A 19499-nucleotide genomic window follows, 5' to 3' on the forward strand; every position below is an offset into this window, starting at 1 on the left:
AGTTTCTCTGGGAACTTTTCCTCTGGGCCATTAAAGCACGTTAGCGATGTTAACTGTTTGAAGCCCTGTCAGCTATGAATAAGATCCGACCTGCACATCCTGCTGCCAGTCCAGGGAAGCTGTTAAGCCATCAACTTTGCAAAAACTTGGCTGGTTTAAGCTGCTCGCTGCTAGCACCAGTCTCACCACTCATTGCCGCGGATGAATAGCTTAAGCATTTAGACATTATATGATTACATCAGACAGATTGTCTCAAAGCCACAAGGTATTTAGCTGGCTTGCGTGTTCAATACCAGTTAATAAGGACTTCTTTAAAAAGACACTATTGCTTAGCATTAGACGCTCTTTAATGTTGTCAGAGTGTTCTAATAAAATGGAACTTTGGCATCTGGTCTTATCTGTTAGTCTTCCAATAACAGTTGAACCCATCAGCTGTTTTCACTCAAATTAGAGGGATAGAGCTCACCAAAGCATTGACTCCCTATAAGTGTCTTGAAAATAGGAAACGGAGGCTCTTTATGGGGTACTGGAGAACCCCGTAGAAGATTGAAGGCATCAAACAGTAAGAATTCAGGCTTCATTTGTGCTGGTGTTCCCAGAAGTACTTGTTGGGGCTACATTGAAACAACAATTATATTTTTTTTCTAAGTACAGTGCTGAGCATTGCAGGGGCCGTTACAAGTGCCTGACTAAATTAATAATCATTCCAGCTGTTTCTCTAGCTAGCTAACAGGACACCATTAGGTTTGGGAGAGCAGTTGGGAAGTGCCTTTGGACTAGGCTGTATGCTTGACAGGTTTTTGGTTTCAAGGACAGAGGATTTAAAAAAACAAAAACAACAAAAACCCCCCACAACTCACACAAGGAGTCATGCTTTGGTGCCTTGGCCTGGAAGGCAGCGTCGAAGCTAAAAGATCTATTAGTGGGTTTCAATTTACTCAGGCTGAATCCTTCCCTGAGGATTGCTCATGTTCTGTGGAATTACAGGGTTTGGCATGATAATGTTTTTCTCCTTTATTTCTCCCTTTTGCACTTTCTTGGTGCGAGCAGGCAAAGCAGCAGCAAAGCTCTCGTAGAGGCTGGAGAGGTGTGAGAGCGCTCAAGGGCTTGCATGGGAGTGTGGCTCTGTTAGACCAGGAGATGTGCAGGCACAGAGATCAGCGATGCTCGCAGGCTTTGGAAATAATAAATGTCAATAGAGGAAACCTGTGCTGGGTGTCTGCCCTCAAACCGCTGGTCATTACCTGACTTGCTGCGAAGGAGGAGGATGAAGGTGGGTCACAAGGAAGCATGAAAAAGGACATGGATGAACTACACTGATGGGCTGACAGCGCTCACCTGTGGAAGGTGCAGAAGGCACAGTGAGGCAGTGGGGTTGTGGGAGAGGCAGGACAGGAGAGACCCAAATGGGGTAAAGTAGGATTCTGGCACCGGAGGAAAGGTGGTGAGAGAGGGGCAAAGAAAATGATCTCGGCAGCTGCATTTTGCGCGGCTACTCCTGTATCCTGCAGCTGTTCATTAGAAATTCTGTTTATGCCACAGGGAGTTTTGGAGTCTCTGAAGCTGACACAGTTTTAATAGACAAAGACATTTTGAGTGCAGCACATCTGCTCCAGGATGCTAAGGAACAGGCTCCATGTGGCAGTGCCATTGGTTGAAGCATTTCATTGTGCTTTTTTTATTTTAAGACCTCCTCTCTTTTATCCTAAAAAGTAATTTTTGAGGTCAAAAGAAGTGCTGCGTTTGCTCCTTAAGTTTGCAGTCCTTAAACAGTCCTGCCGTACTCTTCCTAATATCCCTGACTTCCCAGCCCTGAGAGTTGGCAGAATCACCTTTTACTTTGAAGGATCTTAAAGCATTTCACAAAAGTGGCCATCGCGGAGGTGTGAAGCAGCGGTTTGGTAAGGAATACACTGTGTATGAGAGTGCAAAAAAATGTCAGTGTGAGTATGGGATCCCACTTGTGCTTCCCGGAGTATGGTGGGTTGCTGCTGCCTCCTGAGCCCCAGGTACGAGCTGGGAACTGGAAGAGTCCAAATAAAATTAAATAACATGTAAATTATGTATATGACAAGAATTTTGTAAAACTAGGGAGTTTTGCTATTAACAGTTTTGGTGGGGTTTTCTCCTGTTAAGTTTCAGATATTAAGAAGTGCTAAAAGGGAGCCAGTTCTTTTGGGCTGCATCTCATCTGAGCTGCAGCAGTGAAGCTGTGTGGGAGGGAGCAGTCCCACTGGGACCCTCAGCACAGGCACAAGCTTGGGGCTGGAGGGGTGCTGCTCCAGAGCAGAGGTCTCCTTTGGTTGCCTGATGGCTAATATAATGCTGCATTATTAAAAATTTGGTGAGTGGGTATATTTAATTGATCAATTTATTTCTAGGCAGACTCAATCTAACCCTTAGCTTAACTTTTATAACCTGTGGCTTTCCAAAACCCATCTAATCTTGCTCAGTGATTGAATCTACCTTGTGCAGGTGAAAAGTTAATTCCTTCCTTCACCTCCAGCTTTGGCCAAGTTCCTTTGATCCCTCTTTCCCTCACCTCTCTCTTAGGCCTTCATTAAACAGAACAGTGTAGCTTTGCCCTTCCTAACTGGTCTATTATTACTACATCTGTCCCCCAATGTTTTCTGCATGGTTTTCTACCTACCCGTTATGATAGGAGCAGTCTCTCTGCTGGACACACATGCTGAGTGGAGTTTGCTGTCTCCCATCCTGCCTCTTCCAGGGACTGAGTGTTGTTAGTCTTCTCCAGCCATGCAGCTTGAAACTAGGTTTGTCGTTTATGTTTCTTTATGATATCTTGCAAGCAAAGCACTGGGCATCAGTGACAAAACAGCACACAGCATGTGTCAAATTATCCAGCATTTCAAATCCAAGCAGCAACTTTGCTTTGTAGAAATTTAATTATCATGCATTCTGCTAGTGCTTATCTTCTATCATACACTCTTCTGCTGGTTAATAACTTCGTTAAGCACACCCACAAGCTTCAGGCACCGTGTTTCATTCTCTCTGTGTATTTTGAAGTGCTGTATTTGGCTGCTTCCACATCTGCGCATCCTAACTTGTATAGTGCAAGTGTCCTGCATGGATGCATTAGCTAGACTGCAAACATCTGGTTTGTTAGGCCAGCTTAAGTCACCTAGTCAGGTTCCTCTTTGCTTTGCACGACTACGGTAATTAGCTTTTATTTCTTTATATCAGCTTTCATAACATTGCTTTAGCTGGCAGAGATCTTACCTGAAAGGTCTGTACCAGTGGTGCCTCTTGGTTTCAGGTGAGGATGTTATCTGGCACAGTGCTGATGCCAGCAGCATTTTTACAGCAAGGATGCTACATGCTGTATCGCTCTCTGCCAGCTTGTGGGTACCTTGCACAGGAGGGAGATCTGTAGATACACTTCATGGTGCTCTCTGCGTGTTTTAAGGATAGGCTATGATCTGGGGAGCTTACAGGTTGAACAGATGGGGAGAAGAATGACCAGGCATGCATGTTCACCGTGACTCAGTTACCACTAAGGTGGGCCTTTAGAAAAAGCTTGCTAAGGTGCAGTGCCGAGTTGATGAGTGAAAGATGCTCCTGAGGGGTCCAAAAAAGAAACAGGAGGAAAACACTGTGTGATACAATCCAGAAGGACCAGTAAAGCTGGGGGCATTTGTGCGGTGGGGGAGGAAGAAGCAGGACAATCATCAACTTTTCTCAGAAGGCTAAAAAAAGGGCAGAATATCCTTAGATTTATTTTTTTTCCCCACGGCTGACCTTAAGCTTAATCATCCTTCTGCACCAAGACAGGGTGAGAACAGCCTGCTCTCCAGCCCATCCTGGTTTGGGCTTGATTTTTGTTGGAGGTGTAATTTCTCCAGAAGCAGTTATTATGATTCAGTCTCTCTGTGCAGAGTGAGTTTGCACTCTTGTACGTGGCCAGATCTACGTGAGTATATGCATTCCAAAGCCTACCCATGCACAAGTGCTACCAGCTACCGGTGTAACAGTGGTAGTGGGGCTAGGATGCTGTTACAGTTAAAGAGGGACAGCTTTTACACAAGCTCAGCAGAGGTGGTGGCATGATGGGATGTGGCATGGTGACAGCTTTCTCCTAAAACTTACGCAGATGGTGAAGATGCATATTAGTTAAGCCACTGGGTTCCTGCTGTGTTGCATGCCTGTGAGTGCAACAGAAAGGCATTTAATGTTCCTCACTTAATTGGAACTGTGTGACTCAGGTGTCTGGTAATGAGAGAGGGGTTTTTACCCATAGGACCCCATTTGAAGCTAGTCCAAATTAATAGCATCCTGGCAATAGTTATGTTTGTGTTTCTGAATTTCTAGCTTGCTTTGTAATGAACTGTGTTGGATAAGAATCCACCTGCTATATAAATACGGGTGATTATGGCATGTCAGGTAATTTAGTTACTTGGCATGATCGATCAGGCTGTCTGAAACAGAGCGGCCTCCACTTACGTGGTGATGAAGCGTTCTCCAAAAAGTGCAGAAGGCCGCCAGTTTGCTAATGAGACTGCGTGTGGCTCCCGCCCCGCACATCAAAGGCTTTTCTGAGAGGAGGGGAAAAGCTGGTGTTAGATGCACAGCAGCACAGATACAAATGGGAAGACAGGGAGCAGGTGAAAGAGCTATTACAGGAAGGGGCGGTACATTTGGAGTTGGTTAGCCTGGTTAATTTGGCCGAGTAGCACTGACGAATTTAATGTCACTGCACCTTGCTGGGATGTAGCAGTTGCAGTTCCCTGGTTTCTGTAGGCATTCCGTGGATGTAAACTTCCCGGCATGCCTGGGTTGCGAGGACTTACTGCTGACCTGCCCCCTTGCCTGGTGAAGTCCATGAGAAGCCACCTGTATGATTTCATGCTTGTTAGAGGCCCCTCGATGGAGATACTCAGTCTCCAGAAGTGCCTTATTCACTGCGTGCAGGAAATGGGCACGCTTTCCAGAAAACCCACAGAGACAGGTTATTTTCCATAGTGAGCCACCCCGCTAAGTGAGATGCTGTTAAAAGTTGTGTGCGTTTCTGTGCTGTTCGGGTAATATTTCCTTTTTCTTATAACTTATCCAGGACAAAGAAAATTTTAAATTTGTGCTTAGTTATGACCTGAAGCACCTATCAGAGAGCAGGAGCCTGAATTCTGCCACGTGGTCATTTGCTGCTGAGGAAGTGGTGATGATGGTGTTTTAGGGAGGTGAGAGAGGTTTGTATTTTTGCCTTGGGGAAAATAATGTGCCTGAGCTATCTAGGGCTGAAAACCACAAAGAATACCAAGGATTTGAGCTGTTTCACAAAGTCAGCATTTGGAAAGCCAGCCCTCTCCTCCATCTGGAGTTGACCTCTGCATGCTTCTCCCATATGACGCAAAGCACCTGGCTCTTGACTGTGGTTTTACCTCAGACAGTTCTTGTTCATTAATTGCTTCAAAGTAAAAGCAAAAAGAGCTTTCTCCTCCTCCCACACCTAATTTATCCCTTTTAGCAGTGAACAAAAGATCAGCCACGCGCCTACTCCTCCAGTAGCTTGTGCCACTGCACATGATAGAGCAAAGTACCTGCTTCCTTGGCTTGCTTCCTGCGTCCCAAAAAATCTTCAGTGCTCTGTAAATGGGAATGTGGTGAGCAGTACAACATCAGCCGCTGTGTGGTTGTACAGATTTACTGGCTTTCTTGTAAAGCTCTGCTGTGTGGTCCCTTGCTCTGAGATTTGGAGGGGGTGAACTTTTCGCACCCGTGGTGCTCTGCCATTCAGTACTGCAGAACATGAAAGGATTTGCTCATAAGCTGGATATTTCTTTGTGCAGAAAAGTGCTTGTGTGCAGCTTGGAAGAATAAATAAAACAATATGGCTGGTTTATTACCAGAAAACAACACTAAATAATAAATTTAAGAACTAAAAGCTCTATATGTAAAGTAGATTTTGCAGTGCATTATGCAAAAAGCAAGAAGGCACCAGAGAAGGAAACTGCTGGAAAAAGGTAGGCTGGGAAGACGGACAATCTTGTGGACAGGACAATTAGATGTGGAGTGAGTCCCAAGCTGGTGCAGCTTCTAGGGTGACCTTGGGTAAGTTGTTTCTCCATATCTCCATTACCTGCTCTCTGAAAACTGGATGCGGTTTTACTGTCTCAAGGATTTCATCAGAATAACTGAATGTTCATGAACCACTTGGTTAACCTCAGCTGAGCAGCATGACAGACCTTCAGTGGCTGCCTTTTGCAGAGGGCAAGGCAGGCAGATACCTGGAAGCACTTGGGGGCGAGATTTCAGTAGCTTCTGCTTGCCACAATACTGAGTGTCTCCTGGAGCATGCTCTTGTCCCTGTGCCCCAGATGGGGAACAAAAAGCTGTAAGCCAGCCTGTCAGTTCTTCACTTCTCTGCCTTGAAGGAGCTGTAAAGAGGGAGAATGAGGCATGGAGGTTGTGTGATTTTCCCAGGGTGCTGGAGAGAGGCAGTGTTAGAGGGGAGGCAGACCCAGGACGTCTTGACTCCAGGTTTCTGCTTACATTTCTGAATTATTGCCACCCGAGAGCCCAGACGCAGAATCATACAGTCATTTAGGTTGGAAGGGACCTCTGGAGGTCTCTGAACTTGGGCACTGTCCAGCTGAGTCTTGAATATCTTTTGGCCTCCTATCACAAGGGCCAACTTTGGCTAAGCAGGTAGTGGCCAGAGCTGCAGTTTGATGGCACTCCCCACCTCCATGTGCTTTTTCATTCTGCCAGTGTGGGAGCCCTGGAAGGTCTGGTTGCTGCCACCGCAGATGGGTTTGGGGTTGCAGGTAGTCAGCAGGAGGAACACCCATTCCCAACCCTTCCAGTCGTCTCCTTCCTGCTCTCAGCCCAGATGTCCAGTGCACTTCTCCCAGTTCTCCCTCCCTTCTTTTCCTTTTCCTTTCTGTGATGATGAGGCATCTCAACTTTTATCCTTGGGGGAGCACCACTCCATTTTACTTCCACACCTGGGATGGTTAGCTCTACAATCTCTTTTGGGTATTGATTTCCCAGTTTACCTGTCATAAGCTCTCAAAAGCACCAGCAGAAGTACAAACAGATGTGCATCTTGGGGTCTCGCCTGTTGGGGTTTATCAGCTGATGACGTTTCTTCTGGGTTTTCTTGCCATGAAACTTCAGAAGGGGGGTTGCTTCTGAGAAAGGTCTGATCCTGAACTTCCCTGCTGGGGCTCTGCAACCAACAGCAAAGAGTTCATCCTTCTGGCAGCTGCAGCAGACTTAGCTATCTATTTCATGCCTGGAGAGCCTGCAGGTCTTGGCACTGAACATCTCCACGGTGGGAGCATGGGTTGAGGGCTGGTGCCCTGGGGTGTTGCATGCTGGAGTGCTCTTGATGAGAGATGTGGTTGCAAGAGTGAGCGCCCTTCGCCCCCAAGAACATGGGGTGGAAAGCAGCTCTCAAAGGATTTGTCCTCAAGTGCTACTTCTAAACCACCCCAAATATCTCTCTGATCCCTCTCTGCTCTCACAGTTAAGGTTGGTAGAGGGTCTGCAGAGGAAAGAAAGTCAGAAAGGTTCTTGTAAGGTCCTGCATTTTCTGTTTGGTTGCATTTCTTCTCCCTAGTTCTATTCCCCATCCAGATGAGCTGTTGGGGCAATTCGGACATGCATTGGGTCTTTTCCTTCTCTCTCCGCCCCCCAAGGATATCTGACTTGCAGGAGATGCATTTGTGAACACTGTAAGATGAAATGATGCTGTACCGGGAGCACTGGTCCTATCAGGGCAGGAGGACGCCTGGCTGGAGAGAAGGTAGCAAGCATGGTGCAAAGCTAGTGTCCATATTGTCTGCAACCTGTTTCCAACAAAGCACACAAGCAGCACAGGGAAAGAGTAGAAGAACAGGGTGAACGTACATGATACTTCCCCTAATATCAGTCAGCCACTGCCTTCTTCAGTATGTGTGGTTTTCTGACTTTGCTGGAGCAAGCACATGAAGGAGCTTTCTTGGAGTGTTTCTCCAGGACTGCTTTACCTGACGCATGCCCAGCTGCAGATGGGGAGCATGGCTAGAAGCAGGTTTGACTTTGCATGGAGCTGCAAATGTGGTGCATGTTCCTTGATTGAGATAAAAGCTTCCTAAAGCCAGGGATGCAGTTTATGCCCTGAATTTGCAGATTACAAGACCTTTTACCGGTTGTGCGTGTAGCAGCGTTGATCTTAGCCTAGGAGAATTTCTCTGTACCTGTGAGCTCTCAAGATGGTACAAATCCCTCGTGATGATCCCTGAGGCTGTAGCATGTGAAGCATTTCAGAGTGAATTTTCCATCTGCTCTCAAACGTACCTTAAAGCACACACCTAATAGATTTATTCTCCTTGTTCAACTGCTGCTGTTCCCAAAGTGATCGGAGATTTGGGGTGTAATCCTTTCCTTTGAGAGCATTAGGAAGTAGAAAGTTATCATTGCTGAAGGGCTGTTTTGTGTTCGTTTCTTTTCCATTTCACCAGAAACCCTGTTCTAAAGGGAGGGAATATGCTGTATTTTCTTTGTTTAGCAGAATTTTTCTGCTTCTCCTTTTAAAAAAAAAAAAGTGTTGTGGGGTTTTTTTATCTTTGATTTCATTTTTAGTGCTAGTGAAAAAGAGACTTGGCAATAGAAATTGTCTATTCAAGACTGGACAGATAAAACACAGGAGCCGCTAACACGCACTCCTTGACATCCTTTGCCATTCATCAGGACGGAACCAGTGTGACAGAGGTGGGTACGGTGCTTTGTTCTCCACAGAGAGGGCCAGCACAGCAGCAAGTTTGTGGAGGTAACATAGAAGTGATAATGCTGCAGACCCCTCAGTTGATGAGGAAAGAGTGTAAGGACAAGTATGGGTGCATACAGACAGTTTGGGAGCTGTAATTTAGTGGATGCAGGATCCCTGTGGATTTTCCTCCTAGAAAGTTCAGTGCAGTCTGTGTTACCATATTGTGCCTAATGATTATTTATTGCTGTGCTAAGCTCTGGAGCACCGTAAGTTTAAAATTTCAAGGCTCTGTTCACAAATATGCTGAGAAAGGAACAATATTTCCCTAATTTTATAGAGGAGATGGACAAAAGGAAGCGTAAGCAGCAAGGAATAGGTGCGCTCAGGTGTTTGCAGAAGGACCTTGGTGACTGAACATTTGCAGAGTAATGACTCCATGAGCATCCACAGATCAGACCAACCTGGCTCTTTCTACTAGAAATGCAAAATGAGGGAGAACCTCAGGTATTCCCATAACTTCACCGGCATGGGGAGTGCCTACTGTGGAGTCGAGGAAAGCTGGGAACACAGCCTGAGATTTGAACTAAGATGTGACAGCGTGCTCAAACAGCAGTTTAGTCTCGCAGCCCTGTGCTGTGGGAGAAGGAACTGCAGCATGCAAACCTGTCATGCTCGAGAAGTCAGTTGGATTGGCATTTGGGAAGAGGCTCTGGTAATTAGCCAGCTTCTGATTTCCCGAGAGCTATTCCTGCCTCTTTTTGTATGTGTGTAATTAGGTCTATCAGGCAGCAACATTGTGGTATAATGTCAACAGGAGTTTCGCAGTGTGGGGCTTGATCAGTTTAAAGAACTTAATAGTAATAGGGAGCGAGAGGAATGAGTTGGCTGGAGAGCACAGCAACTAACCTGTTTCTCCTCCTCCCAAACTTCTTTTTGGGAGCTATGGAAATCAGCAGCCTTTTCCCCCAGGGCTGCTTATTGCTCTTAAATACAACACTGAAGTCTTTCTTGGTAAAACCACAGACTGGGTTTTTACTTAGCTTTTTTTTTTTTTAAGTCCTAATAACAATGTGTTACAACCTCAGACTCTATCGAGTTGATGAGAAATAAAGTCTTAGTAATGAAGAAGAGTCTGAGAGTGGGGCTAAAGTGCTTGCTTTATTGCAAGCACATATTTCATACTGACAGTCAATACTTTTAACTGATCCCAAGCCACGTGTGTTGCATTTTAAATTCCTCCACAGCCTGCTCTGGTCTTTCCCGTGTGGTCTTTTCCAAACTAGCAGCAGAGTCATTTTGTCAGCTTCAGGTTTCTGAGTGTATGGATTTTTTTTAATTCACAGACCATGTTTTTAAGTCAGGAGGATAAAGTTTGTTCTGTGTCAACTGAGTGGAATGACCAGAGGAGCCCCTGGAAGGATTAGGTGGCAGAACAGCTGCAGAGGATCATGTGTGGGGCAACGGATTTAGCTTTTCAAGGACCCCAGTTGCCGTTTTAGGGAGTCCAGTTTGCCATTTCATTACTGTTTAGGGCTCATAAATGGGCAAAGCAACTACAAAGGAACAAGATTCAGATGTAGTTTCAGCTGATAAGTTTTGGGACTGCTTTTACTGCCTGTGGGGCTGCAGTTTTCTCTGGCTAGTCTGAAGCAACATGTCCACGTGCCTCCTCATTCTTTCTTGGCCACATTTATGATCCCTTGTTTCTGTGTTGTCTCAACACCTTGCAGGGTTTGACCGCACTTATCCCATGGCATCCCCAAACAAAAAAAACCAGCAGAGCTTGTTTTCCCATGTGTGCCTTGAAGTTAAGCTGGTTTTTAGATTTGCTGGTGTTCAAGTGAGCGTGTGCTTTGGCTTTTCCCTCGGGAAAAGGATTAATAAGGCAGCTCTCATCTCCTGGCCAGCTGTTTGCAGAAAACTAGTAGCAATTGTAAGATCTTTGCAGCCCCTATGAGACCAGGTTCAAACAGCAGGGACTGACTGACTGGTGCATGCACATGGGCAGTGACAGCATGAGCTTTATTTCTTGGGGAGAGCTTAAAAAAGGAGGAAAACCAGTTGAAAAATAGACTTTGAAAGCTTTTTTATTACTATTTTTGCCTTCAGTTGCCTGGTTTGTACACTGGTGCATGTTAAAACACTTCTGTGTGTAGCAGTAGTCCCAGAGGCACGATATAAGTGTGCTGCTATTGCCAGGGCTCCCTGTGCCTGACTGACAGTGCCGTGCAGAAGCGCTGGGGATTTACATTCATCACCAGGCTCTCTCCCAGCCCAGGCAAATGCAAGTTGGTGTACAGAGAATAGTATTAAAATGTCCTGCCAGCAGAGCTGAAGCCTCCCCCATCTGCCCGCAGCGACTGTACTGCCAAGATCCAAGAAAGCTGATTTAGTCTTTTGCTGACTTTTTAGCCCTTTTATCCTCCCGGCTTTCTGAGATTTACACCAGTGCTGTTTGCCAGACAACGTTATGAATTTAAAATCTGCCTTAATTTTAAGTGTCCGTACTGCTGTGCAACTCAGTTGCAGGTCAGGCTGGGGGGGATTCCCATTTAATTGTGGGGCATTAAGCTACCGACAACAAATGGCCTTGTAATGAAATAGGCCTAGGAATTGTCCTGTATCACTCCGCTTGTTTCCCTTTTCATTATGATTTTTCCTGATTAAAATCAAACCTTCCGTTTATTTTTTTTCTGACACACGCTTGTGTGCTGCACTGAAGAGTATTCCTGACTTCGCTCTGCTCCTTTAAGGTGAACTTCTGTTTTGCTTTGGCCCATTTCCAGATCTCTGTTTCGGCTGAGATTTGCTTCCTCACCTTCTTTCTGCTAATTCTTGATGAGTAGATGAGAGGAGTATTAAATAGATTTAGTGAAAAATGACCGTCACCAGTGTAGATGACTTTCCTCTAATTAAAAATTGAAGCAGAAATGAATAAGCTTCTCTTGAGGCTGTGGAAGAGTTGACGCTAAGCACAGCACTGTATTCATCAGTGATGTGGGAAGTCCAGTATATGAAAGAATATCCCAGAAACTTAGGTACCTCAGAGGATGCTAATAGAAGGGAAGGGAGAGTTTCTAGTGGCAGTATATTCATGTGGCCTAGATTTAAATCTGTTGGCATAGACCAAAGACTCAGAGCTGAATTTGCTGTGTCCTTGATTTTTATGCCCATGCTAGGTAGGCATTCAGTGCCATATCAAAGTTCTCCAAGCAAAAAGGCTTATCTAAGCAAGCTGATACCGTTTCAGTGGTGTGGGACCCAACGGATCCTAACTTTGGCATCTTTGCTTTGATGTACAGTGTGGACTTTTCCAGTTTTGACCAGAAATTCTCTCTCGTATGCCAGCCAGTGGAGATAATCAGAGCCAACAGGTGTATGTTCCCTTTAAACTTTCTCTTGCAGTGAATCAAAATTTTCCAGCAGGAAATGAAAGCAGAACACTTCATCTAAAAATTCCTCATCAGCTCTAGTCACTAGACCAGAACAATAGTGATTACACTCAGTTATGCAGTACAAATTCACAACACGCCAGCAAAAGGTGGGTAGAGAGAGCAGGTGTACATTAATATCTCCATTTTGTACATGAGGAGACAGGGGCTTGCAGATGTTAAGCAGCTTCTGCAAAGTTACACAGCAAGACGGTGGCAGAAATAGGAAACCAGATCCAAGGGCTGTGATTTTTCTGGTCTGGCCACTGAAGCATGCAACCCTAATGAGAAACAGAGTGGCCGGAGAAAGCCATGTGTCCGCATCTAATGAATCCCATCACTTTCTCAGCTTTACTGGTATTAACCCCGGAGGTGTTAAGACATGTACGAAGGTTGCTCTTTTGCAGAGAGGACAGTTGCTTTTAAAAACTAGCAATGTCTTAGGTCACTAAGGGGTCGTTTTGTTTGCATTGTCTGAATATATGATTGTTCTCTTGTAGGAATGGCAGAGCATCAGCTGTGCAGCAGCGATGAGAAAGACTGACATTCGTATGAGTCTCTCCTGGCTCCTTCTCCACAATGGATGGTACCTCTACATATTCATTGGATGGTAATGCAGGATGTCAAGAGCAGCGGTAGAGTTTGGCTTGATCCCACTGTGTTTTTCTTCTGCTGGTTGAGACTTTGAATCACCATGACAACGCTGTGACACTTCCAGCAAAGGTTGCCTGCAGACCAAGGGTGGGCTGGGGGTGGGTGAGAAGGTCAATGATTGAGTCTAACGGGATCAAAAGTTGCGCCTGCAGCAAAACGACTGTAGAAAAGCCGTCAGCACGACAAGAAGATGAAATTCCCCTTCTATTGGCTTCTCGTTAAGCAGGCACAATAACATTTTTTTTCAAGACACTCGCTATAAAAACTCTTTTGGTTATGGCTACTGATCCAACGTGATTGGGCACGCAGTGACTTTTGAACTCATGACTGGATATACGATGTTGCGGAATGGGGGAGTGGGGAACGGAGGCCAGCCGTGGGTGTTGAGATGGTCCAGTCGGATCCGGCTCACCTGGCTTAGTTTCACCCTCTTCATTATCCTCGTCTTCTTTCCCCTCATTGCCCACTACTACCTAACCACCATCGATGATGCGGATGATGCCGGCAAGCGCATCTTTGGCCCTCGGACTGGCAATGAGCTGTGCGAGGTAAAGCATGTGCAGGACCTGTGCCGCATCCGCGAGTCAGTCAGCGAGGAGTTGCTCCAGCTGGAGGCCAAGCGGCAGGAGCTCAACAGTGAGATCGCTAAGCTCAACTTGAAGATTGAGGCCTGCAAAAAGAGCATTGAAAATGCCAAGCAGGACCTGCTGCAGTTGAAGAACGTCATCAGCCAGACCGAGCATTCCTACAAAGAGCTGATGGCTCAGAACCAGCCCAAGCTCTCCTTGCCCATCCGGCTGCTGCCAGACAAAGACGATGCAACCTTCCCCCTGCCAAAATCCAACCGGAACTGCAGGCTACACAACTGCTTTGACTACTCACGCTGCCCATTGACATCTGGCTTTCCAGTCTATGTCTACAACAGTGATGATTACCCTTTTGGTAGTTCCTTAGACCCTTTAATTAAACAAGCCTTTGAGGCAACTGTCAGAACTAATGTTTATGTTACTGAAAATGCAAATATTGCTTGTGTATATATAATTTTAGTGGGGGAAATGCAAGAGCCCGTAATGCCAAAACCTACTGAACTAGAGCAACAGTTGCACTCTTTGCCATATTGGAGGACTGATGGACATAACCATCTCATCATCAATTTATCAAGGAAATCAGAAACTCAGAACTTCATTTACAACATCAGCACAGGGCGCGCCATGATTGCCCAGTCCACCTTTTATGATGTGCAGTATCGACCGGGGTTTGATATTGTGGTATCGCCTCTGGTCCACGCTATGTCGGAACCCAATTTCCTAGAAATCCCGCCCCAGGTGCCAGTCAAGCGTAAATATCTGTTTAGTTTCCAGGGGGAGAAGATCGAGTCTCTCAGATCTAGCCTGCAAGAGGTTCGCTCTTTTGAAGAGGAAATAGAAGGCAACGCACCAGCTGACTATGACGATCGGATCATTACCACCTTGAAGGCTGTTCAGGACAGCAAGTTGGACTTTGTTTTGGTGGAGTTCACATGTAAGAACCAGCCTAAGGCGAGTCTGCCCACTGAGTGGGCTCTGTGTGGAGAAAGGGATGACAGACTAGAGCTACTGAAGCTATCTACTTTTGCACTGATAATCACCCCAGGGGACACCCATTTAGTGATCTCCGCTGGGTGTGCCATGAGACTGTTTGAGGCTCTGGAAGTTGGAGCCATCCCGGTGGTTCTCGGAGAGCAAGTTCAGCTACCCTATAATGATGTGATCCGGTGGAACGAGGCAGCCTTAATTATACCAAAGCCACGTATCACAGAAGTGCACTTTCTTCTGAGAAGCATTTCTGACAACGATCTCCTTGCCATGAGGAGGCAGGGCCGCTTCTTGTGGGAGACCTACTTCTCCACCTCTGACAACGTGTTCAGCACAGTCTTAGCTATCATAAGGACTCGAATCCAAATCCCAGCTGCTCCTATCCGAGAAGAAACCGCTGTGGAGATTCCCCATCGGTCTGGCAAAGCTGCTGGTACAGACCCCAATATGGCAGACAACGGTGATCTGGACTTGGGGCCTGTGGAAACGGAACCACCCTATGCATCTCCCAAATATCTCCGCAATTTTACCCTCACTGCAATGGACATCTACAGAAATTGGAATTCTGCTCCAGGGCCTTTCCACCTCTTCCCCTACACTCCCTTTGACCCTGTTTTACCATCAGAAGCAAAATTTTTGGGGTCTGGGACTGGATTTCGACCAATTGGTGGAGGAGCAGGTGGCTCTGGGAAGGAGTTCCAGGCTGCTTTGGGTGGCAACGTCCCCCGGGAGCAGTTCACAGTAGTGATGTTGACTTACGAGCGGGAGGAAGTGTTGATGAACTCCCTAGAAAGGCTCAATGGTCTCCCGTACTTAAATAAAGTTGTGGTAGTGTGGAACTCTCCCAAGCTTCCCTCTGAGGATCTCTTGTGGCCAGACATTGGCGTCCCAATCATGGTAAGAAAGTTGTAGCTACTATGGTCTTGCTTCCTGGTGGGGTTTGTACATTGAAGTTGGCTGTAGCTCTTCTGTAACGTGTCAGCTCAGCTTAAGTCATCTAGGACAGCATTCATCTCGAGTGGTTGTAGATATCTGTACCTGATCTGGACACTTTATCCACAGAGAAAACCAGGGAGATTACAGGTATGACTCATCTGACCCATTTTAAGTGTTTCCATGAGAATGCCATGGCTCCTGCTCTAGAAACGCCTGTTTCTCTCCATCGGCTTTGAAGGGAAGCCGATGTTCAGAGATGGATGGCTATGCTCTGTGGATGTGTGAATTTAGGTGAGATAAATTGCTGTTTTGAGAGAATTTGTTTGGTGGCCTTCAGGTTGTGAAGTACAGAAGCTGTTACGTAGGAGAGCCTAAATTGTAAAAATACGGGATCTTTAGAGGTGCCAGGTATTTAGCACTCATGAAACTGTCATTGCTTGTATGGAGCCTAGTATGAATCTCAAGGCTTAAAGCCAGAGATTCTTCCTTATCAAAAATCTTTGCTTAGGCTCTTTAAGTGTCACACTGTGAAGACGGTTGGCACTTCATAAATACCTAAGTAGTGACTGTTTCTGCACTTTACCAGATAAATCTTTCATAAAAACAAAAGAGGGACCTACTGAAGCTGTGCAAAGTCATTTATCACTTTATATTACAAGGGATGGCAGAGAAGGAAATACAAGCCAAGGCCAACACGACCATAAGAGCTTCCATGCTCCAAAGGTTGTAAGTGAGTTTTACTTAGGTTTAGGTTGATTATTTTTTTTCCCAGCCAAACTGAAGAAGCAACACCTTCAAAGACCAACATTCATTTTCATGCCCAGCTACTCACTTGCATATTGGCAGTGTTGCTTGTGAGGAGTTAATTCTCCCTAAATTATTACTTAGGTATGTATGTATTTATTTTAGGAATTCTCTGTCGTCCTGGTATAATTTTCTGCACTGGCCATTGTTAACAATCGATATTAGATATAAATCTCTACGTGCTCACATAAAGAGAGCATGGGCATAGAGATGCTAACAAGAAGCAACACTGTGTTGTCTGAATCCGGTTGTGTTTAGAGGACAAATGGAAGGATAATGCCTTACAAATTAGGGAAGGGAAAAATAAAAGAGGGTGATGGTACTTAAGTACGCAAACTGCGTGTGGTTTATGTGACAGGACGCTACTAAGCTTAATAGCAATGTGAGCTTTATGCTTCATGCAAAGAGATTCATTGATTTAATATTTCGTTTTATTATTATTGTGATGAATAAATCCTTCTGCTCACATTTAAAAACCCTTATGGTCCAGGGACAATGAGGAGAGAAAATTGCTTGGATAATTGCAAAATAATCTTTCACATTAGTCCTGTTGAATGCCTGAATTCTGCAAAATCTTCGCATTGTGTCCGCTGAAAAACTGTGTACTCCTTCAGAACTGAAGAGTGGGGATTGTTCTCCTTGGAGTTGCTAATGGGTGTTATTTGTGAAAGAAAAATAGGTTTCTGTTGGTGGAAGTTAATGGCTTTTTTTACTCTGCTCTCACCTCCACATCTATTGTGTTGGAGGCCCACTGGCTTTTTTGGGGGACTTTGACACGTGTGAGTTGCTGTGTGTCGCCTTTCAGCCATGCGCTGGGGTTTGTGTGCTGTTGGGGGATGCTTGGTACCGCTTGGTTCAAGAGGAGGAAACTGTCTTGTGTCTGCTTTGGGATGTTGGGTGGTAACACTATGTTCATGGCCAAGTGCCAGGGAATGGCTGGAGCACCGTGAGCTTCTGCTGGGGTCCTTTCTGAAGGAGCACATTGGTCTGACAATAGGTATGCTTTCTTGCTGTTTTTCTAAATCCCATTTTTTTAAAAGAGCCCAAGTCTCTTGGGATCTCTCATAGGAGGCTTAACCCATTGCAGCTTCCCTGCACCATCCTGCTGAAGTGCTTGTTGGTAAGTCCACATCCAGACTGGGTCTTTAAATCATGTTGGGAGTCTGTAGTATTCATCTATATGAATGGTTTAATACGGTAATGATACAAAAATTTACCTGGGCTTCATCAAACAGTGACAGATCCTAAGATCTGTTGTGGAGAGGGGCTACAAGAACTTGGGGAGTAGAGGTGAGGCTCCGTTTGAGCCTCAGTGGCTGAGACGTGGGATGTGCTAGACAGGGTAGCCAGATGTGCAAGCAGGTGGGTACGTGGGGTTGGTAAGAAACACAAGCCCTTATGACTGCTGATGTCAAAAGAAACTGCAGAGCTGTGAATTTTATTTCTTTATGGGGAAAAAAGTGTCTTTTGATGGGGAATATCCAATTCTCTCAGATCTCGAAGCAGTGCTGTATCTCTATGTAATAAATATGTTCCAGTAACTTTAGGGTGCAAGGAATTGCCCTGTGTTCAAGTCCCAAAGCACAGAGCTATGCAGAGGTAAGTCGAGGGAAAGAGAAGTGGACGGGCACAGGATCCAGGCACCATCTGACTGTGAGGAGTAGTGCGACAGCAGCACATGTGCGTCAGCATGATCCGTGATCAAAGCACCCAAAGCCAGAAGGTTATCGAGGTAAATCGCAGCCTCATGAGGCAAAGCAATGTGTATAGCATGTCCTGGGCTGAAAGAACCGTTGGAAGCATAATGTAGTCCCAAGTCCCACCAGCAGCACCTTGGTGGGACTTCAGGCTACACTTCAGCTGTGTGGCTTTATGCTAGCCGAATACCCAAAGGAGAATTAGGCTTCCTCCTTTAGCCTTACTGCATGGGCTGACCTTAGTTCATTAATAAGTTCCTTGAAACTTCGTTTGCAAACTGTGCTGCTTGGTTGTGATTTGGTCTTCTAAAGCAGGTTATGCGGTTTCTTTTCCCTGGTGGGTTGGGAGTTAATCAAGACCAAAGCTTAAAGCTGTGTTAGATCTTTGAATCTTTCATGGATCATGAGATAAACAGGGCTATAGAATATGTTTGATTTTTTAGAAACTTTTACTTAGATATAGATTTCTTGTGATGGCATAATTTACTAAAAAAATCAGTAAGATTCCTTAGCTGCACAGGAGTCTCTGATAAAATATTCTGGCCCTGTACTGAGCTTGAAGTGACTAGGTATAAATATAATTTAACGTAAAGTTGTGTGTGTAGTCATTCAAGGCTGCCCCTGGAACAGATGTAGGTAGATTACCCTTTAATTTAAAGTGCCTTTGTGCTGGAGTTGAGCTGTAAAAATTGTTCCCATCTCACGTTAAATAGAATCGCAGCAAAAAACAAAGGTTGTGAGAAGTCTTGTTTGTGCAAGCTTACAAACACTTGCTTTCTGCAAGTGTTTGTATCTCTAGCACTGCATTAGGAAAACTTCCTCAGACAGAAGAACCTGGAGAGCGTGACTCTACCAGCACCAACAGTGACATTGCAACTACTGCTTAACTTCTGAGCACCTCCCTGCAGGATTTACCCAGCATTGATGCATCCTTCAGGATACGTACTTCAAGATGTCTGCAGCATCTGCCAAAGTCACAATATACTCAAGGAATTAAAAGTTGCCCAGACTACCGATCCCTGCAGGCAGTTTTGCTCCGCTCTGTTGCAGCGAAGGTGAGAGCCCTCCTGTACATGGCATTGCTGCAGTTGCTGAAGTCCCCAGCATGGTGCTGCTCACAGCTCACCAGCGAGTGCTGCTGCTATTTTCATGCTTACGGGGAAGAAAAGGGGGAAGAAATTTGGATTAAATCCTGCTCTGAACAGGTGGAAGGACTGCACGAGGGTTTGAGTGAGGTGGCGATACTTGGCTGTTGCTCCTGCACTGGCCCTGCACGCACATTAATCTTGGAAAGATTTCCACTGGTGGAATAAAGGAGGAGTCATTAAGGAGAAGATCTGGCTCAATCTTGGGATAGAGACTTCCAGCTTCCCCTTTCAGTATCTCTGCACTTAGGATTTCTAAATGGCGTACAGGCGATGACAGGAGAAACCTCACTCTTTGCTTTGCAATTCCTTGACAGCATTTTCATCTGCGTGAATAAAAGTGAAGGGAAACAAATGAAACAAAACACTCGGGCAACCACACATCCAGCCCACGCAAATGGTAATAAGATGCACCCAAGAAGATTCAGATCCTGCTGCGCTTTGCAGTGTGCTCGGCACCGATGTGCTGCTACTTTCTGGTTGCTAAAGAGCACTTGCTTGCAATTCCTTGGCAAACTTGCAGCATAGATGCAAATCCAGATGCTTAA

General features: G+C 45.5%; 1 protein-coding gene across 15 annotated transcripts in view; it reads left to right on the forward strand.

Moving 5' to 3' along the window:
• Positions 1–19499, forward strand: part of EXTL3 (exostosin like glycosyltransferase 3) — a 131893-nt gene that overhangs the window by 84661 nt on the left and 27733 nt on the right. For 7 of the 15 annotated variants that reach the window (XM_075048894.1, XM_075048902.1, XM_075048895.1 and 4 more), the window contains one exon: positions 12642–15266. In XM_075048894.1, the coding sequence (XP_074904995.1) occupies positions 13119–15266 (2148 nt within the window). In that variant the 5' untranslated portion in view covers positions 12642–13118. Of the gene's footprint in view, positions 1–5071; positions 5196–8583; positions 8713–12641; positions 15267–17149; positions 18862–19268; positions 19354–19499 lie in introns of those variants that run through there. The other 8 variants (XR_012653280.1, XR_012653281.1, XR_012653282.1 and 5 more) reach the window with 8 other exon arrangements.

Source organism: Buteo buteo, chromosome 17 (assembly GCF_964188355.1).
Source record: "Buteo buteo chromosome 17, bButBut1.hap1.1, whole genome shotgun sequence".
NCBI lineage: Eukaryota > Metazoa > Chordata > Aves > Accipitriformes > Accipitridae > Buteo > Buteo buteo.